Source organism: Denticeps clupeoides, chromosome 20 (assembly GCF_900700375.1).
Source record: "Denticeps clupeoides chromosome 20, fDenClu1.1, whole genome shotgun sequence".
NCBI classification, from domain to species: Eukaryota; Metazoa; Chordata; class Actinopteri; order Clupeiformes; family Denticipitidae; genus Denticeps; species Denticeps clupeoides.
In genome coordinates, this window is record NC_041726.1 from 16278867 (window position 1) to 16300474 (window position 21608).

General features: G+C 42.2%; 2 protein-coding genes and 1 pseudogene across 3 annotated transcripts in view; 1 reads left to right on the plus strand and 2 right to left on the minus strand.

Annotated features, from left to right (window-relative positions):
- nek5 (NIMA related kinase 5) overlaps positions 1-8938 on the minus strand; it is a 9724-nt gene extending 786 nt beyond the window's left edge. Inside the window, exons 1-18 of one of the 2 annotated variants that reach the window (XM_028963942.1) lie at positions 8555-8938; positions 8312-8408; positions 8117-8214; positions 7850-7933; positions 6864-6934; positions 6659-6745; positions 6534-6588; positions 6262-6450; positions 3846-3912; positions 3644-3756; positions 2993-3120; positions 2719-2797; positions 2347-2442; positions 2133-2210; positions 1912-1992; positions 1485-1574; positions 1269-1416; positions 1029-1160 (exon numbers count right to left, since the gene is read on the minus strand). In XM_028963942.1, coding sequence (XP_028819775.1) covers positions 1029-1160; positions 1269-1416; positions 1485-1574; positions 1912-1992; positions 2133-2210; positions 2347-2442; positions 2719-2797; positions 2993-3120; positions 3644-3756; positions 3846-3912; positions 6262-6450; positions 6534-6588; positions 6659-6745; positions 6864-6934; positions 7850-7933; positions 8117-8214; positions 8312-8408; positions 8555-8683 — 1822 coding nt within the window. In that variant the 5' untranslated portion in view covers positions 8684-8938. The remainder of the gene's footprint in view (positions 1-1028; positions 1161-1268; positions 1417-1484; positions 1575-1911; positions 1993-2132; positions 2211-2346; positions 2443-2718; positions 2798-2992; positions 3121-3643; positions 3757-3845; positions 3913-6261; positions 6451-6533; positions 6589-6658; positions 6746-6863; positions 6935-7849; positions 7934-8116; positions 8215-8311; positions 8409-8554) is intronic. The other variant, XM_028963943.1, reaches the window with a different exon arrangement.
- A 70-nt stretch (positions 8939-9008) lies between these two features.
- Positions 9009-12788, plus strand: med4 (mediator complex subunit 4). The gene is made up of 7 exons (XM_028963984.1): positions 9009-9100; positions 10198-10264; positions 10336-10506; positions 11028-11085; positions 11265-11351; positions 11436-11567; positions 12194-12788. The coding sequence occupies exons 1-7, from the start codon at positions 9030-9032 to the stop codon at positions 12355-12357; spliced, it is 750 nt and encodes a 249-aa protein (XP_028819817.1). The 5' UTR covers positions 9009-9029; the 3' UTR covers positions 12358-12788.
- Positions 12789-20472: 7684 nt separating this feature from the next.
- LOC114770858 (uncharacterized) lies at positions 20473-20591 on the minus strand (annotated as a pseudogene).
- Between the last annotated feature and the right edge of the window lie 1017 nt (positions 20592-21608).

Sequence of the window (21608 nt, forward strand, 5' to 3'; positions counted from 1 at the left end):
TGGTTTCTGAAGTTCCGAATAGTTCATCTTCACCAGTTGGCAAACTGTGAATTGCCATTAAACACACACTAGAGTTGTGGCAAAAAACTTTTGACTATAAACAACTTAATCTCCCCAAAGAACTTTCTACTACATTTCAGCCCTGCAGCAAAAGGACCTGCCGAGATCATTTCAGTGATCCTCTCATTAACACAAGTGAGAGTGTTGACTGGAGATCATTCTTTAATGCTGATATATTCCCATCTGTTTTTACCTGAGCCTATTTGAAACCATTGTTCTTCCTTTGTTAAGTCATCATTGTGTTGCATAAAAAGGGCTTCACAGGCAAGGATATTGCTGCTACTAAGATCGCACCTAAATGAACCATTTATTGGATCATCAAAAACTTCTAGGAGAGAGGTTCAAGTGCTGTAAAGAAGGCTTCATGGTGCAGAAGAAAATCCAGCAAGTGCCAGAACCATCTCCTAAAGAGGATTCAGCTGCGGAACTGTAAAGCAGTAAAGCAAGAACACGTCCATGAATAAAGGATAGTACCAAAACATCCTCCGACAGCAACTTCAAAGAACAGTTTGGTGAAGAATTATGTCTTTTTCAGCAGGATGGAGCACCATGCCTTGAGGCCAAATTGATAACTAAGTGGCTTGATGATCAAAACATATTGGGTCCATGGCTAGTAAACTCCACAGACCTTAATCCAATTGAGAACTTGTGGTCAATCCTCAAGAGGTGGGTGGACAAACAAATACAGTACATCACTACATTTTAGCCCTGAAAGACCAGCCTAGCAGTTTCTTCCTACAGATTGTCCCAGAGGCTCCAGGTCATGGAGTCCCTGTCATTTCCTGATCACCTGGATTGTGTTTCAGGGGGTGGTGGTCTTTTGGCCATCGCGCGTGTGTGTGTGTGTGTTATGTATTCTAGTGGGTAGCACACCAGTTTTGAATTTTAAAATTCCTATTTTCCATGTGTGCAGGCAGCAGAGTTATACATATGGCTATATTTACAATGAAAATATACTCCAGCCTAACCTAAATTTTCAGAATCCATCATGGAGTGTGCAAGCTCCGCATTGGCCAGAACATGCAGGAGTGTGTTGGGTGGTCCATCTCTCCAGTGTCTCCTCAAATTCTGACCCTCTTCTTCTGTGTCGGACCCTCGCTCTGCAACACACATGTCACAATTGTCCCATATGTATGTGTGTATTGCACTGTACTACAAAACTACAGTGTTGTTACTGTATACAGTAAGTTTACTTTGTGTCTAACCACCTGCACTAAGAGTTGAGTATATGGTCAGATCTTTCAGGACATTCAGCAGAGTTTCAGGGCGCTTCTTCCCCCAGGCGCGCCTCCCCATTTCTGTGTGTCGAAGCTCTTCTCCGGCTTGGAAGCTGAGGGTCTGATTCAGAGGGTCCACCTGCACACAAAAACTGTCACACGGTGCATCCACATGTCAAATGAAAACATGTCATTATTTAGTCTTACTTCCTCTTCTTTATCTAAGCTTGTTTCTTCTTCCTCAGCTTTAGATGATCGCTCTTCATCAGTCAGCTGAATCTCAAACATGATTCCCCTCTGCTGGAAATAACGCCACACCGTCATTTAGAGTCATTTTTTTTCTATTTCAGTCCATCCAATTTTATTAGTTATTATATTGTGTGTTATTATAAGTGTGTGTGTGTGTATATAATAAGTTATTATAAGTGTGTGTGTGAGTGTGTGTGTGTGTGTGTGTGTATATGTTTATCTGGTTAAATTCAGTATGGTTCTGACAACAGTTTTACAATAAAATATGTTAATGTACAATCCTTAATTTGTTATATGTGTCTGTGTGTGTTCGCCCGGGACACCAAAGAGGCTAGGACCACCCCTGGAACCTGTTATGGCTGTATGACTGAGATCATATGTTGACCTTGTCTCTGTGTTTGATTTTGGGTTCTTTCTTCTCTAGTTGTGTCTCTGGTGTCACTTCTTTCAGAACTTGGTCCAGATCCTGAAAAAGAAAAACTAATGTCATTTACTACTGACCGTCTCTGAAAAGTGAAGATGGCCACAGTACCATTTTTAGCTACGTCCCCATGTGTGTCAGTGACATCTGAAGAAGTTGATGATATCTACAAATATCTGACTCACCTCAGCTCTCCTCTTGAACTCCCTCATCTCATTATGATACTGCTGCCTGATGAGCTGAAGCTGCGAAAGATACTCCTTCTACAAACAACCACACACACACACACACACACACACATTGGCAGGAACAGAACTACCATCCATCACCACTATGCTGATAAATATCATTCATACCAAATCATACTGAACACAGATAAACAACAGCCTGCCCTCTCACCTCTAGCCCTTGATGCTTCTGGGGTGATGTCGGGTGGGGTTGGGAAGCAGGAGCTGGGTTGGGTTGTTTTGCATCTGCAGTGGGGGGGCGCAGGCCCTGCAGACACACCCCAAACCACAGAAAAAGGCATGTGGGGACAGTGGGGATAATTGACAGCTATTTAAATCCACCCCTGTCAGTAGAACTCTGTCATCCCATGATCATATTACCAAACCAAACCTGCAAATTACATTCATTTCACTGTCTGTCTGTCTTCTTGTTGTCTACATGTTTAGTTCCTCTTGCACTGCCTGTGTCCCTTGGTTTTGTTACCACTAAAAGACTAATGTGACATGAAGATGATCATCAGAAGAGGTTGAGTTGTGGTGTTACCAGCTGCTTCTCGGCTCGGAGCTTGTAGCGACTGGCCTCTTGTCTTCTCACAAGATATTCTTGTCGTGCAGCTGCAACCCTGAAGAAGAGGAAAGAAGCATCAACTTCCTCCTCTCCACTCTTAATAACAGAGGGCAAAGAAGTAATGATTGAGTTTAATGGAGATATTTTCTTTATATGTATACAGAGCATCACAGTATTTAATTTAGTGTGATAAATAAAAACATTGCTGTACCAATAGAATTGTCACCACATAAAAGCATTTAGGTCTCACAGCTGGTATGGTTCCAGGATGCTAGGCTGGTGTAGAGGATCATGGGAAGGGTCAGGGGTGTGGTCATGATGGTTTATTGGTCTTGGTGGCTTCTCTGGGTCCCTTCCTGCTGACCTAGGGGGCCCTGGCTATTGGAGAGACTGTTTTACACACCATTGCATTAAAAGTGAGATGTGTGAAATAAAGTAAAAATTACCCTTATTTGTGTGCCTGGAGATTTCAAAACTGTTAAGCCTTTACAGTTTTTTTAGAAAGAATGTGAAGTGATTATCATTGTGAGACACCGCAGCACAGCACATGGTGCACACAACAAAATGCGCCCTCTGTTTTTAACCATCACCCTTAGCGAGCAGTGAGCAGCCATGACAGGCCCCCAGGGAGCAGTGTGTGGGGACGGTAGTTTGCTCAGTGGCACCTTGCCAGTTCAGGATTCGAACCCACAACCCGCTAGGCCACCACTGCCCCCCCCAAAAAATATTTATTTCATTTAATAGGTATGATCACCATAATTCTATATCTTTGGTCACACTGTACAATCTGAAAAATAATTATTTGATCCCCTGCTGATTTTGTAAGATCTAGGCTTAAACTACACAGTTTAGCATGTGTGTGTGTGTGTGTGTATATAGTATATAAAAGCATTCTGTCCACCTTGCTCCGGGGAGAATGCAGTCCAGCAGCCAGCCTACTGCGCCCCCCATTTCTTGGAGTCTCTCTCCTCACTGAGGGACCAAGACGGATCTCTGGTGCTCTGGACGGCGGGCCTTAGAACAGGGTTAGCAGAGAAACATTACTACTGAATTAACTATTTAATGAAATTTTCCTTTCCTCTCTGTGATCTTTTCACCAGTACCTGGGTTGACAGAGGGACAGCTGGTCTCTGCAGATTTGAGTCTGTTGTTAAAGTCGCCTTCAGTGAACTACAAACACACACACACACATTTTTAAAAAAACAATAAAACTGAGAAATCACATGTACATAAGTATTCACCGCCTTTGCTCAATACTTTGTCGATGCACCTTTGGCAGCAATTACAGCCTCGGGTCTTTTTGAAAATGGTGCCACAAGCTTGGCACACATATCCTTGCCCAGTTTGGCCCATTCGTCTTCTCAGAACCTCTCAAGCTCCACCAGGTTGGATGGGAAGTGTTGGTGCACAGCCATTTTAAGATCTCTCTGCCGATCTTCAATTGGATTCAAGTCTGGGCTCTGGGCCACTCAAGACATTCACAGAGTTATTCAGAAGGCAGCCCTTCGATACCTTGGCTGTGTGCTTAGGGTCGTTGTCCTGCTGAAAGATGAACTGTCGCCCCAGTCTGAGTTCAAGAGCGCTCTGGAACAGGTTTTCATCCAGGATGTGTCTGTACATTGCTGCAGTCATCTTTCCCTAAACCCTGCCTAGTCTCCCACTTCCTTCAGCTGGATAACATCCCCACAGCATGATGCTGCCATCACACTGCTTCGCTGTAGGGATGGTGTTGGCCTGGTGATGCCTAGTTCTCTCCAAACGGCTGGTCGGGGAGGGCGCAAAGGCTATGAAAACTTATGTACATGTGATTTCTCTTTTTTTATTTGTAATAAATTTGTCAAAACCTCAAGTACATTTTTGTTGAGTGTAGAATTCTGAGGAAAATGCATTTAATCTATTTTTCCACATAACAAAATGTGGAAAAAGTGATGATCTGAATACTTTCTGGATGCATTGTATGCTGACATCATGATCATTGAATCAACTTGGAGCCTTGACCATGATTTTAGGTTTGCACCCCCTTGCATCGCAGTAAATTCCACTGCAAGTTAGTGTTGTTATCGTCAACAAAAATTTGACAAAATATCTTATACCTAAATATCTTAACCTATTTGACATGATGGAAATGAGATGTTAATAGACTATATCAAAATGTAATATTGTTAACGAATAAAAAAAGAGAAACATTTTTTTTTTACAAAATAAAAACTATACTAAAATGTCTTCATTTTAAAAATCGAGACAACACTTTATTTCCTGTTGTTTAATCACGTTATTATTATGCAGCATTTCTGTATTTCAGCATTGCCATTGTCTTTGGCACAGATAACCTAGGACATTTTGACATTTTGAGCTTGTTGACACATCAAAAAATGACCCCGCCCAAGGGCACCACAGGTCTCATGGGAAAGTTACGATTCATTATTTTTATTACTAATACCAATTAATAGGCTTTGCTAAGCAAGTGCATTTATGTGGGCATATTCTTTTAATATTAAGACATGGGGAATGTTACACTTTTTTCTCCTATAGAGCTCCGCAGTTGTGGAACAGCTTGCCTGTCAGTGTCCGGGATTCAGACACAGTCTCAGTGTTTAAATCCAATCTCAAAACCTATCTGTTTTCTCTGGCTTTTTGCTAAAGTCCTAGACCCTCATTTCACTTGATTTTGACGCAGTGTCAATTATAAAGTCCAGTTTATCACAGAGTCCCCCTGTTAGACACAGACAAAGTTAAATTCACCAGTTAGGCTGTCCTAGTTAGGGTACCGGGCCACTGTAGCACCAATATACCATTATAACCACAGATTTCAGTATCGGTCGTACAGTCTGCCGCTGCTTCTGTTTGTCTTTCTCCGAGACACGGAATCAAGCACCCAGACTACTGGCAGACCCCAGTGATCAGACCAGCAAATAAATCCTGGTTCCTGACAACTGCTTTACAAGGACAAAACATGAAACAAACCAGAGGGTCACCACAGCCACCACCACCATTACAACTACAGCTTCAGGGATCTTCAAATGGACCAGTAACATCATTATGGACACGTAATCTAGACCATGACACTGAATACATCCTGGACTTCTCCAACCCTACAACTGTAGGACTCATTATATCATATCCAACCCTGCACTGACACCATTTGCAGGCTCACTCTACCCTGGAAGGGGGTCCCTCTCTGTATCACTCCTTCCCAAGGTTTCTTCCTTTCTTTTTTCTCTCTCCTAGAGTTTTTTTTTTTGTGTGGAGTTTTTCCTTGTGTGCAGAAGGGTCAAGTGTGGGGGGTGTCAACTGTAGGGCCTGTCAAAGCCCATTGAGACATACTGTATGTGATTTTGGGCTATATAAGAAATAAATGTTGTTGTTGTTGTTGTTGTTTTTTTCTTCCTTCGTTTGTGGTACCCCCAGGATGGCTGGCGCCCTTTCACAGCCGGTCCTGCCACTACTGGGTGACTTACTTCCCTGTCGTTGTCACCTGAGCTGTAAGTTGACAGCTGTCACAGCCCTGCAGTTTGGTACCTGTGTGCCAAGATGTGACTGCATCAGGGGCAGTCGGAGAAGGGAGGTGACCGATGGCCGGTCGCGAGGGTGGACCTTGAACAGCTGGCCAATGAGTTGTCTAAGGGCGGGCGAGTAGTGCGGGGAGGGCGGAGCATATCGGCCCCGGCAGATGCGCACCACCAACTGCCGCAGACTGCAGGCCTCAAACTATACACAGAAACAAGTGATAAGTACGTGTGAAGGGCCTAATGTACATGTAGTGTGTGTGTGTGTGAATGTTTTTTTCTTACTGGATGCTTCAGAGTACAGAGTTCATAAAGAACACACCCCAGAGACCAGATGTCACTGAAAGGGAGGAACACATAGACATTCACAGACTGGAAGCAGCAGCGGCATCAGAGAATATTATTCTTACGTTTTGTTGTTGTACGGTTGGTTCTCGCAGATTTCTGGGGACAGGTAGTATGGTGTCCCCACACAGGTCCGCGCCAGCTCCATGGTGCTAACCAATAAAAAAAACACCAGGAAGTAAATTGTGGGTAGCCCATGATGTTCAGCCCCCCCAAAAACCCTCACTCACTCACTCACTCACTCACTCACTCACTCACTCACTTACTCACTTCTTTAACATCTTTGCAATTCCAAAATCACCCAGCTTAGCTTTAGTTCCTCCTTCAGACAGAAAAATATTCTGTAGAAAGAGGAAAGAAAAAGATTAAATATGCATATTCCATGAATAGCAGTTTTATTAGTGGAAATATTACATTGCCAGGGTTTATGACCACTGTCAGAGAATATCTTGATGTAATGGCACCAGGTAGTAGGTGGAATAAATATCAGTGTTTGAGTGATGCTGAAGAGCCATGCACACTCACGCCTGTGTGGTCTGATCTGATAGAAGAGCTTCTGAAAAGTCTAACAGGACATTGTGAAAAACACAGAGCATCACAGACTGTCAGGGAGCCCATGGTGACTTATTGCCACCTCCAAGAACGTATTAGAACTGGACCATGAAGCAATGGAAAAAGTTGTCCTGGCCTGATGACCATGGAATGGTGCAAGAATCCAGTGGGATGTGCTGCAAAAAAGTCTGATCCATAATTTACCTTCAGAGATATAGCAGAGTCCATGCTGCCCAATACTCATAAAGTGTTTTGCACAAATGAATCCTTTACTAAGAATTACACTACCTTTAAAGGTTATGGTCATTTTGAAATGTACTAGTTTTTAATTTCAACTTTTGATGTTGATTTGATATAGTGCCCAGATGTAGATAATGTTGGTAGAGGCTGAAGCTCATTATTAGCAGCAATTAGTGATGAATGCCATTCTGCGCTCATCAATACCAGTCTGTCATAAGAGTGAACTGATTACTAAAATTCGGTTGCACTGATAAAACTGTCCTTCTTCACAACAGTATCTACTGCATCAGCAAATGTGAGTTCGACTACATTATTTTAGAACTTAATGAATATTTCTAACTCATTCTATATTTTGTTGTATTCAGACCCATGGAAATTTCTGAATGAACCTAAACGTTTGAAAGGCACTGTATTAAGTGGAGTTCAAAATGTCATGAACACCCCCTGTGGCTGGAGAAGCTTGCCTGGGCTTTGATGTCCCTGTGCAGGATCTTCCTGTCATGGATGTGCTTCAGTCCCAGGCAGATCTGCACAAACCAGTCAACAATCTGCAGCAGAAGACACAGGAAATCGTCACTTCAGGTCTGATCTGCCTCTGCCTGTCTGGTGAGGATTTTAGGTAGTCAGATCCAACCATTCAACCCTCAATGTGTGAGTAAGTGTGCATGTATAATATTACACAGGTATAATATGTTCATATGTAGTAAACTGTATACCGCGGGGTCAAGTACCTGTTCCTCTGAAAACAGTTGTCCTCTCTGCATGTAGATTTTCTTCATCAGGTCACCGCCATCACAGTACTCCATCACTATGTACAGGTTCCCCATCTCTACAAACAGTTATTAAATATCATCTGACCAGACAAAAAAGAAGCAAGTAGAAACAGAGTACCATGTGACACAATGTTCTCTCACACACAGCTTTACCCTGAAAAGATGTGAAGAAGGTGACGATATTTGGATGGTTCATCTGGGACAATAGTGTCACCTCCTTCTGTGACGCTTCTCGTTCTTTTCCTGGCATCTTGCAGGACAGAATTAGAGGGATTCAGGTCAAATTGTGGTTCCACATGTATTAATAATGCACTAAGGCTGCTGCAGAGTAAATGTCCTGATAAATGTATTCTGAAGAGTTTAAACACGCGAAAAAGGACGAGACACTGGACAGACGAGAGAGATGAAGGAGGACCTTCCTCGTGTCGATCTGCTTGAGGACGCAGCGCTGCGCGCCCCCGCCTCGCCGCCTCGCCAGGAACGCCTTGGCGAACGCGCCCTCCCCGACCAGCCGCAGCACTTCATACTGGTCCATGGTGGCCAAGGTCCGACAGAAACGCGGCGTCCTCCGTCCCGCACGGCGTCCTGTTGCTGTGACAACGAGTACACAGCCTCTCCCTAAAGTGAATATCATTTACTTTTTTGACATTTTGGTGCGCATTCAACGCCAATTCTAACAGAAATCACATTAATAAAGATGACACAACATCCTTCCTCACTATCAAACCAGCGGAAATATAAATAAAGTGATAAGTAAGTGATATCAAGAGTAGCAGCCTTTCCTCCAAAACGCCAGATGGCGCAATAAAAACAGGCGACACACGTTTCTCCTCTTTTCTGTCATGCGCAGTATTTGCGGGAGAGAAAGGCGATGGCGGCGTCCGACAGGTCGACGAAAGAGCGCCTTTTATCGGCTCTGGAGGACATCGAGGTGTTTTCCAGGTTGGTGGAGCGCGGTTCTCCGCTGTGACGCGTGTAGTGGAGAATCTGCGCCGGTTTTATGGCTGACTTTCAAACATATTTCGCTCTGCGCTCATTCTCTGCGTGTAATGCCCTGGAATAATAGATTTATTACGACTTCCGTTTTTATTATAAAACTAAAACGGGCAACATGCATCCGACGGAGTTTCACTCAAAAGAGAATGAGGTCTGAAACGCTGCATTGTGACGTGGCGTGTAAAATTAGCCGTTTTTGGTGTTAAGCAGTGTGTTGGCAGCTTGAGTTTAGGTTCGTTTTAGAAAGAAGAAGAAAGTGAAGTGATTGTCACATGTAATACACAGCAGCACAGCGCACGGTGCACACAGTGAAATTTGTCCTCTGCATTTAACCCATCACCCTGAGTGAGCAGTGGGCACCATGACAGGCGCCCGGGAAGCAGTGTGTGGGGACAGTGCTTTACTCAGTGGCACCTCAGTCTGTGTGTCAGTCCAGAGTGGAAAGACATCAGGGCAGTTTTTGGAAAGTTACTGAGTGTTCATGTGTCTGCTGCAGGGGCATGTGTGATGAAGCTTTTGCACAGTATGGCAGTGAGGGCCCGAATGCTTCAGTATCTTTTTTTTCAGATGGTAGGAGGGTTAAGAGTGCATGTGAGGGGTGTGTTGAGTCTGGTGGCTTTCCTGATGTCTGTTATGGAAGGAAGAGAGCTCACTCGGTGATCTCCCCAGCTGTCCTCACTATCCGCTGCAGGGTCTTGCGGTCCGATATGGTGCAGTTTCCAAAACAGACAGTGACGCCGCTGGTCAAAATGCTCTCAATTGTCCATCTAAAAGGTAGTGGGAGATGGGCTTTCCTCAGCCTCCGCAGGAAGTAGAGATGCTGCTGGGCTTTCTTGGTGTTGGGAACTCAGGAGAGGTTCTCCTCTAGATGAACCCAGAGGAACTTTGTGTTCATGTCCATACAAAATCTGTCTTTACCTTCACATCAGGTTTAAACTGACACAGGAATGATGTTTTGCCAAATGCACATCTTTTTTTTACTTAATCTCCATAATGAATCTGAATCATGAAAATGAGTAGACAAATTGTTTAAATTCTTGCAGGGAACTGATCGAGATGCTGGCTTTGTCCAGGAGCCAGAAGTTACCCCAGACAGGTGAAGAAGCTCAGGTAAGATTAGCTTCCCAGGACTGAGAAGTCAGTTGTTTGTGGCGTTGATATGGTGTGATTTTCTTGGTTAGATCTTAGAGCTGCTGGTCCACCGTGATGCCGAGTTCCAGGCGCTTATGCGTCAGGCGGTGGAACAGGGCCGTGTGCAGCAGGAGATGCAGGCCCTGGAGAAGGAGGTGGAGAAGAGAGACAGTGACATCCAGCAGCTGCAGAAACAGTTGAAGGAGGCGGAGCACATCCTGGTGAGTAGGAAGATCAGGAAACCGGAACATTCTTCTTCAGAATATTGCGAACACAAATATCTATATAGTCTTCAGAACACAGTATCGACATGGCAGCACAGTCCTATTCATAGTAATCAGTCAGTAATGTACACTACTTTCATAATATAGCATAACACCAGCATCATTTCCAATAATGAAAACATGGTTGCTGTTTTCTGCTAAATACAGTGGCATGCATTTAACTCCATTTACAAATGTTAAAATATATTGTACATATTTGAGAAATATCGAAAGATCTGCAAAGATGTATGATGAGTTTCATATTTTGAAAATTCACTGTGGCGTAGGATGGGGGTGGGAAAAGTTGCCTTGCTCTTTCTGTTTGGAAAGTCTATGTTCCAGTTTCTGTATTGTGTTTTCAGTTGTTAATACTTAGTAAGGAATACTGTCTTATGTTGCTTCTATTGATTTTTAAATTGTCTGAAGCATGGAATGCAGTTTTATTCCTCCTGATTATTTATCATGGCTTGTTCACTTAGGCCACAGCAGTGTATCAGGCCAAAGAAAAGTTGAAATCCATAGAAAAAGCCAGGAAGGGTGAGTCCAAGTTCAAAATCAAACATGCTTCTGTAATATTATGCATGTTATTACTATATACACCCCACCCTCGAACTGATTGGTTGTGGAATGGGAAAGTACTTAAAGTAGTTTGACTGGATGGCTGTTGTGTGTGGTTTTGTATAATGTTTTATATGTATCTTTTTCTTGCATTCTAGGAAGTATTTCCTCAGAGGAGATTATTAAATATGCTCACAGGATCAGTGCCAGCAATGCTGTGTGTGCGCCCCTCAACTGGGTACCAGGTACTTCCTGTCTGTCATGTCCTGCTTTGCCGTTGTTATTTGTGTGCAGTATTGTACCTTTTATTTCTTTCACTTTACACACAGGTGACCCACGCAGGCCGTACCCCACAGACCTGGAGATGAGGAGTGGCATTTTGGGTCACATGAGCTGCCTACCCACCAATGGCATCAACGGACACTTGCCAGGAGATGCACTGGCTGCTGGGAGATTACCTGGTGTGTGCTATATGATGACCTCAGAGTCAAACTAAACTTTGATACACAGAACAGCACACTGTACACACAATGAAATGTGTCCTCTGCATTTAACCAATCACCCTGAGTGAGCAGTGGGCAGCCATGACCGAGGCGCCCAGGGAGGAGTGTGTGGTGACGGTGCTTTGCTCAGTGGCACCTTGGCAGATCGGGATTCAAACAGGCAAACTTCTGATTATGGGGCCGCTTCCTTAACCGTTAGACCACCACTTCCCAAAGTCCAAAATGGAGAAAGACAAGACTAATGTGAAGGATGTCATAATAACGTCACATTTACTGCTTTACACCTAAACATGCCTGTTTCAGTTTGCATATATGTCTGTATGTAGCATAACTAGGCGAGTAGGATTTAGGTCTGGATTTAGCCTAGTGGGTAACACACATGAAGCAGAAGACCCAGGTTCAAATCCCACTTTCTTCCATTGTGTCCCTGAGCAAGACACTTAATCCTAAATTGCTCCAGGGGGACGGTCCTGATTGTAAGTCGCTCTGGATAAGGCCGTCTGATAAATGCTGTAAATGTAAATTTACTCTGCTGGGTGTTTATTGGAAGCTTGTGCTAATTTATCTTTCTTTCTCTCTCGAAGATGTGTTAACCCCTCAGTACCCCTGGCAGTCCACTGACGTTTCCATGGGGATGCTGCCTCCTCACCATGCCAACGAGTTTGGCCCGGGACACAACAAGGAGAATGAAGATGATGTGGAGGCCATGAGCACAGACTCCAGTAGTAGCAGCAGTGACTCAGATTAATTGTGAGTGTGTGGCCCAGTTAGATTGCAAAATGTCTGTTTATTAATTGTAATCTGTTCACATCTTGCAGTGTCATTTATTACGGAAATGGTGACTGGTGCTATGAGCACGATGGTCTGAACAGATCCAGTTATAGGAAATACACACGCATCACTAACAGAGAGTTACTGAGCTCTGACTTCACAATCCAGAAAACATCCTGGCCCCACTTGATCATTATTTCCTGCCTTTAGCTTGGTCTGTGAAGTCACTGGATAACATCTAATTATACATGTTTGCATTTATACTGCTAATCCCTAGAGGAGCATTCAGGAGTTAAACGATTGCTTAAGAGCTTTGCTTTCATGTCATCTTTTTGAAGTATGTGTGAGAATATATGAAGTCTGTACAGTAAAGTTTTCATATTTGTAAATAAACTTTTTTTTTTCTTATTTTAATGAGTTTTTGTGTGCATGCATGCCTAGAAATATTCATGTTTAATGCTTGTGGATCATAAACAAGTTCAAAGAGGATCAAGTGAGAGAACATAGAGAATTTTCTGAAAACTATTTAAACTTATTAGCAGCAGTTGAAGACTGTGAGAGTGAAATGATTGTCATTCTGAAGCACTGTAGTCCAGCACATGGTGCACACCACGATATGTGTCCTCTGCTTTTAAACATCCCCCTTCGTGAGCAGTGGGCAGCCATGACAGGCGCCCGGGGAGCAGTGTGTGCGGCAACCTTCTGATTATGGGACCGCTTCCTTAACCGCTAGGCCACCACTGCCCCCACAAATAAAGAGCCGAATCTGGAAATTGATTAATTTATCATGTAGGATTGAATAAAATGTTGCATGTTACTCTCTTCCAGCTGTGTACTGGAACAGAACATCTACAACTTCTCTGCCAGGGTGTGGCCACCAGGAGGTGCTGTAGCATAGACTGTGAAATGGTAACCAATCCCAGTGAAATTACAGGAAATTGAATCAATAACCCAATCACTTTTTTTTACCATTACACAAATAAAATGAGATGCTGGGCTCAAAGGACCAGCACAAATAAACTGAAATCTATTTTCCTTTGGCCGACACTGGGTGACTAATATCAAATATACTGTTACTTTTCAGGGCTCACATCACTCCATTTACATCAGAACAACCTGTAGATTTTATAACAATGTAATAATGTCATAAAATATTTTTAGAATTTATTGTGTTTAATTGTCCCAGTTGAATGAAATGCTGTCATTAACACGCAAGAGAAATCTATTGACCAACTCCTCACACACCCTTTCATAAAACTCCCTCTTGAGTCTGGTTGAGTCTGGTCCAACTCCACAGTCAGTTGAAAGGCAATGGAGCTTTTCTAGAGTTCACAGCATTTTTACTGCCATACACCCACCACCTTTTGTCAGAGAAGATACTGGAGGACACACTCTGTCCCTGAATGGAATTCCATATCTGTAATTCATCAAACCTTTTTTTTAACATAATGCCCTTGGAAGTTTCTCTTTGGTAAGATAATATTCATTTAAATATGTTTATAGATGTTTTATAGATGGTTTAACATGCTGTAAGTTTGTAGAAGCTATTTCTCCAATGATGCTTCCTTAATTAAATGCATCTATTATGAGGTAAGCAGTTGGGAAGAAAACATGAAAATTTTAAAAATGATGACTTTTTAAATAAAAGCAACAGTGAGGCTGTGATGCACCATGCTGCATCCCTCACCCATTCTCCTTCCATTTTTAAAACCCTTTAATCCAAGGTGCAATATATTCTGCCATTTTGAACGATTAGGTGACCCCAACATTATGAGAACATTTTAGAGATGACCCCCTGTTCCAACGTGACTGTGCACCTGTGCACAAAGCCAGGTTCATAAAGACCTGGATGATCCAATTAGGTGTGGAGGAACTTGACTGACCTACAGAACCCTGACCTCAACCTCAGCCTAACCCTAACCCTTTGGCTTGAATCAGACTGTGAGCCAACATTAGAGGCTGACTTAAGAAGAATGGTCAAAGATTTCCATAAACATATTACTAAATCTAAAGCCAGAATGGTGGAAGCTGGGTGGGTCAACTCCATATTAAAGGCTATGGATTTAGAATTGAACATCATTAAGGTTAATCTGTGTGTGTAAAGGCATGCCTGGTGTATGTTGCACAATCATTTCACCTTAGAAAAGGAACAGTTCAAAGAACCCAAAACTGTCCAAAATGTCCAGGACTGCAACTGAAGCCTTTTGCTTCGGATTTTTTTCAATTTTTTTTTCAATTCTTAACAAGCGCTTATGCATACTTTATATACTTAACCCAACCCAAATTTTCTTCTCAAAAACACATTTTGTTAAATTTATACTAGCACTTAATTTCAATAACAATACACCGTTCTCTGCACACACTAACTTTACCAAAACACTGGAAATCTGACACAAAATGAAATCATTCTGTCAAACATTGTTTTCAGTTCACAAGGAGCACCAGGTTTGAAAATACTGGCATTTGTTAGCATTATAAAAACTACATAGACTTTGTTTCAGATTTACAGGTATTTACATGCAAAACATGCCTGTCACGGGTGCCCACTGCTCACTCAGGGTGATGGGTTAAATGTATAGGACAAATTTCATTGTGTGCACCATGTGCTGTGCTGCTGTGTATCACAAGTGACAATCACTTCACTTTATTAATGTGAATAGGGTGAAAGGAAGAGACGGACCAGTCTTGGGTGGACTTCAAACCATGATATGATTGCAAGAGAGAGATGGAAAACCACATTGTCCCAGCTGATGACAAAGCTCCTCATGTTCTATCCTTCCTGATCCTGCTCTGGAACCTGGTGCTGGTGAAGAACATTCAAAAAGGCAAAAAAGCACTTGGTGTGGAAGGGCCCAACCTGACATCTCTGAAGAACCAATCCAGTGTTTGAAGTTGCTGCACACATTGTGATGTTTGCCCCCCTCTGTCCTGGCACTTCGACTGTGGCCCTTTTTCCTATAATATTCCGCCCTTGTCTTTTGGCCAGGTTGAATCCTGCCTCATCTATGTAGATTAATTTGTGAGGGATCTGATTGTTCTCCAACTTCATAACTGTCTGAAACAAAGTTTATGCAAATTCAGGTCACAATATACTGTACTGTAACCTATATGTATACTTATATCTTACAGTAAGCTTACTGTAGAACTAGACATTGAATATATTACCTGGAGATATTGACGACTGTCGTTGTTCCTTTCAAAAGAAACTGTATAGAGCTGGATTTAAAAACTGTCAGAGAAGAGGCATGTCAATCTCTAGAGGCAGATCATACCAAAAATTGGGAGCTGTTACAGAAAAAGCACAATCTCCTCTAAATTTGTGATTAGTTGTGGGTACACTCAGCTGATCAGCTGACTCGAGAGAGCAAGAGGGTGTATAAGGCTCAGAGAGCTAGGACGGGGCAAGGCCATGGAGGTCTTGCAAATAAAATAATTTTAAAATTAATTTTAATTAATTTGGATGCATAGTAATCCAAAGGTGTCAAAGGTGTATATTACTGTTTTAAAATACTCCCGGTAAAGAATAGGCTATATTTTAACCAACTGTCTCAGTTAGAAGAAGCTTGATTTAACGACTGCTTTAATTCGACTATTAATGTTGATAATGTTATGTTGTGATTGTGATTACTATGTTATATGTTACTATTGATATTGTGAAACATCCCTTGGTCCTCCACAATTCTAGTTTGAATTTTCATTTTATTTCATTATTGGCAACAACCATTTCCACAATAGAAAGCTAAGGTCATTACTGAGGTCATTACTGGGGAGCTTTCCTATTCTCCTTTGGAATGACAGAAAAGTACAGTAATCAAGAGCAGAACTGTATGGCTCTATTGACATGTCACGTGAGAATAGAAACAATCCATGTAAATTGCAGAACTTACCAGTTGTCTTTTTAAAAAATACTTATAATGGAGGCAACCATGGAGCACCACAGTTTGGGCTGCACTTTTTCACCAGTCTTCTCCTCTACCTTGTCCTCTCCTTGGGTCTGCTCCTCTACTTTGTCCTCCCCTTGGGTCTGCTTCTCTACTTTGTCCTCCCCTTGGGTCTGCTTCTCTACTTTGTCCTCCTTGTGGGTCTGGTCCTCTACTTTGTCCTCCTTGTGGGTCTGGTCCTCTACCTTGTCCTCCCCTTGGGTCTGGTCCTCTACCTTGTCCACCCCTTGGGTCTACTCCTCTACTTTTTTGTCCCCTTGGGTCTGCTTCTCCACTTTGTCCTCCCTGTGGGTCTGGTCCTCTACCTTGTCATCCCATTGGGTAAACATAATTACTGTATTTGAGGCCATTTTTAAGAAGCTAGCAGATGTGGATAGTATATATTTTACCCTGAGTAACTACATGTCATGTAAATGTAAATGCCAGCAATGCCAATACACCAAAGCAGAACAGAACAGAACAGTTGCTTTTGCTTTTTTCTCCATATGCATTTACTCTACGGTAGAGTAATTGGTTAAGATTAGTAAAAATCCATATTCGGGAAAAGTGAAAATTTCTGCCTTTTAATTTTCGATAAATTTTACCAAGAAATAATTATTTTCAGGAGAAAAAAAATCAATTTTAATCACTCCAAGGGAAAATTCCCACCGTTCCGTAACCTTAGAAACAGCGGTGATCATTTCTGTGAATTAGAGGATGAGTCACAGGCAATCACGGCGGAGCAGGCTGGCTGGTCCTGGCATTTAAGCTGAAGGTTTATTTTCTGATGCCGGAGCAGAGCAACGGCCTTAGATACCCCCCCCCACCAACACACACACACACACACACACACACACACCCCACGGGCGTCACTCGGTTGGTTCAAAAATACCACTGTGCATAGAGGGAGAGAGAACCAAAATGAATACACTGGTCTAATGGAGAGGTTTGACATGCAAAAGCTATTTTGATCAACATAAACAGTCATGATTGGATATTTAGTTGCTGATGAGGGGTTCATCAAAAATTATTCATCCCTTCGTTTTTTTTTTTTAGGTTCAAACACGAAGAAACAGGAAAGGGATTCATGCGTGCAGATTTCTACCTGGGTGTGGTGAAGAGGCTGCCATTTTTATTTAAAGGCAGCCAGCCAGGAGAAGCAGCGGAGCACATTATTAAAAACTGTGATTAAAAATGGTTGACAAGCGTCGACCTCTTCCTGTGGCCATACCTATCTTCTCTGCACTCTTAATCCTTATCCATTGACAGCAGGGGTGTATCCATGTTTATCCTTTTAGTTGGTGTGGAAGGATTTTACTACACGGCGCATTATCATTTTAGCTAGCTTTCTCAGTAAAAAAAATAACTTGAGCAGAGAAACAGGATTCTGTGCCTGTGAGTGGCAACATTTTGCTCAAGAATAGCAATTGAATGGCAAATATGGGAACCTCCTCTTTTTAACTTATGTAATGCAAAAGAATTGGGTTTATTACAAATGTTAGCAGCCAATTGTAACATCCCAGCTATAAATTTGGTGCCACATCCTTGTTTGTCTCATTGTCTGAAGACCTAATCAAGTTTAACCACATGTTTCCATTTACCATCATTATATCAGCTTCTGTTCTAGAGTGAATCAAAATGAAGGTGTTGATGGGGAGAATGACAAATGGTCTCTTTGTGGGTAAATGTGGGTTTGAATTATGCAGGAATCAAGGAGGTCAGTCTGCTGATATGATATCTTTTTTATTATTATGTTAATTTTTACTGGATGCACAGAGGGATATAAAATAGAGAGATTAAATACGGATTCCTATTCACTGACCCACGAGAGTCAGCAGTGAGAGACATCAGTGTGGACTCGATTGTTCCAGCATTTATAGCATTTATACTGTCTATAATACAAAAACACAAGTTACTATATAGTTTTTTTTCCATTCGTTATTAACCGTTTGCACTGAGGTAGAACAAACCACCGTGAGGCTTGCAGTTGTGTTGAAGTAGTGAGTTGCAATGCTCTCCTTGAATTATTTTGGCCAGCAAGAAAAATAATAAGAGGGAACACTTGTGTTTGCTCCTATATGTCATTTAGCTCCAGACAGCTCCAACACACACACACACACACACACACACACACGCACACACACACACGCACACACGCACATAACTACAGAGACATGACTGATGACTCACAAGCACCCAGGACAGGGCTATTATCTGTATGAGTCACTCTGTTGGTCCTCTTAAGTCTGCTGATATCACTCAAGAGTCTTTGTGCCCCTTGCCATCTGTTCCTTGCTTTTGGGAGAAGAGCTTTAAAAAGCAAGCTAATGTGAGTAAGTATTAATATTTTCATGGATACATGTACTAAATCCATTTCAGTTGATTCTTTCAATGCACTTGGAAAATAAATATGTGGCTAAATGGATAAATTGAGTGACAGAGAGCATGGGGTGACTACATTCCCTGGCAGAAAAGACTTTAAGTGAGGAAAAAAAAGAGTTAAAGTGTGTGAATACTTGATTTTCACAATGATGAAATGGTCCTGCCCACCCTGAGAAAACTGGCAGCTAATAATGAGCTCTGCCAATGTCTTGTGTCACCACTGTGGAATAGTATAAAAACCTGATCCTTGTTCTCCTTCAGGTTACTGTGACCAGAAAAATGGTCAAATCTGCACTGCCCTCCAGTTGGCCTGTTGACTGCCGTCTTTTATCTAATTAAAACACCTCATTTGTTTCTTATGAGCATTTATTCGATTTGTTAAGTCACGTAATCGTCAGCTATGTTGACAGGTTACAGTGGGCTGATTGTGCTTGCCTGCTAGTTACTGCATTGACATTTTGTAGAATTCATAATCATGTATTTATGGAGTTATGTAGTGAAAAGTTACACATACTGGGCATATTTTGCACTATTGATTATGTTATATGTTGTTTGTTATAAGCACAAAAGACAAAATTATCTTTCTAATACAATGATATGAATTAAACACTCTTTTAATGCTTTATGTTATAATTATATAAGAGTTGACAATAATATAAACCCTCAGCTGCAAAAATGAAATCCCTTGGACGTTGGCATGTTACAAGATTTGACATCATAGACTTTGATCTGTCATAAACTCGAGTTTCTTGGGTGCTTTTTGTGTTTGTCTGATGTCGAGCTGATTACCTGATTGTGTTTCTGTGTTCATTTGTAGAAATGTATCGTAATGTGCCATGTCCTGTTTCAGTGTCTTTGCGTCAGTATAATTTTGATTTCTAAATCCCTTGTTTAGTTTTTTCTTGACATATTTTTTTTTACCTTCTTCATACTCTTTTTTTATTTGTGGGATGGCAGTGTACACGTGTCTATACATTTTTCATATCTGTAGTAGAAAATATTGATGACCTCACAAGGAAACCCTTAATTTCACAGCCAAGCTTCCCTGCTCAGTAGAGATTCTCTGTAGCTGCTCTGCTCGCAAACCCCCAACCCACAACACAATGCATGGCTATCTATGTAAAAATGTGACATGTAAAGCAGCCTGTGGTCCTGTTTGCATCACTGCCATGATGCTGTGGAAATCCTGTGGACAGCCTAGTCTCGCCTGGACTGGTGCATATTTTAAATATAGCTAAAAACAGATTGTCTTGTTTTACTTCACTTATACAGAAAGTCATAAAAACATTTTTGTCATTGTGGTTGGATTATCAGCAATAATATATACACAATTCAAATAAAAAAATGTTCCGATATAAAATCCATAATTCCGATCCCCGTGTAGAGCAATTATTACTGTTGTTTAAGTGAAGGTGAGTCCTGCAGATTTCCCAGTCCCCAGGGACTCTGTAAGTGTCTGGGTGATGTCATTATGCAGGGTTCATGCTTCTCTATGGTCCTGAATCTTTGGTGTGTTAGTTTTGTGTAAGTGTTTGTAGACACTGCTTTGTTTCCACAGGCCAGGTCTGTCTGGTTCTCTGCTGTGGAGGTCTGTTTAGCTGTGAAAGTAAAGTGATTGTCATTGTGATACACTGCACACGGTGCACACAACGAGCAGTGGACAGCCACGAAAGGCGCACGGGGAGCAGCGTGTGGGGAAGGTACTTTGCACGGTGGCACCTCAGTGGCACCTTGGCGGATCGGATTCCTTAAACCTTCTTATTACGGGGCCACCACTGACCCTCAAATAAAGCTTACAGCACCTGGTATTCCCAGGCAGTCTCCAATCCAAGTACTAACCAGGCCCGGCCCTTCTTAGATTCCAAGATCAGACGAGATCGGGCGTTCTTCGGCTGGTATGGCCGTAAGTGTACCAGCTGATGATATCCCTTCTACTCCCACTCACTTGTGTCTTAGGTGCAAGATTGGCTTTTCTGAGATGATTTAGTATGATGAACCTCTGCTACGCTGACAGGTGACAGGTGTGAGGTGTCTCCACGTCAAGTCTCAACACATTGCTCCCCCCACAGTGTGTTGGACTGCAGAGTATCACGATGACAAAAACAATCACCTTTACTTCACGTCAGTTCACCATTTAATACCATCAGGTGGTATTCTATAGTCCCCTCAGAGCTCTGATCCCTACAGTTCTACAGATGGATTTGAGGGAGCCTACAGGCACAGAATCCAGGGATGTTTGGACCGGCCAGCAGAGCTTCTACAAAACTGTGTTCAAGTGTTCCTAGAAGAACTGATGCTATTTTGAATGCAATATTGATTTTGCATTTTGTTAATTGATGAAAATCACCTATTAACTCTTCTTAGCGTTCTTAGTTTATAGCATTTTTTAAACATTTTTCTAAAAGATTTGTGCAGTGGTGTGCTTGTACAGAGGGTCATGCTTAGGTTCATCTAATGACTTTGAAGATGGCGCAAGATGTCATGCTACAATAAGAAGTCATTAGGACACAGGACCAAATGGTGGCTGCTTGATCATTCCAGCTTTTTAACAGGTTGTGCAAAGTCATTTTCTGCTGATTTCCACAAAACGTGCTGTTGTGGTTGACATTCCTCATTCTCTTGGCAGGATGGAAATGCTTTCTGGTACACTGGACAGTGTTTTTACTGCCGCTTTCATAGCTTTTCGTCACTGGACTCCTTTCAGTCCCCACAACAGAGCCGACAAATGCCAGGATGGCCACCGCATGGATTATTGACATGGAGAAAACTTCCTACACGGCGGTGAACCTGACTTTATCCATTTTCATCCTTTCTGTTGACCTTTTCTTCTTGTTTTGCATCTTCTTCCCTGGCCAAGGCAGAGGTGGACTTAAACAGCCTCTCAAGACTCTGCTTGGATCAGTGGTGTGGTGCAGCAGCTTCCTCC

Excerpts from the sequence above, each read along its gene's own strand:
- med4 (XM_028963984.1), top strand. The coding sequence starts at position 9,030 with ATGGCGGCGTCCGACAGGTCGACGAAAGAGCGCCTTTTATCGGCTCTG. Across the intron at positions 10,507-11,027 it reads AGGAGGCGGAGCACATCCTG|GCCACAGCAGTGTATCAGGC; the intron begins GTGAGTAGGAAG and ends TTGTTCACTTAG. Across the intron at positions 11,568-12,193 it reads GGCTGCTGGGAGATTACCTG|ATGTGTTAACCCCTCAGTAC; the intron begins GTGTGTGCTATA and ends TCTCTCTCGAAG.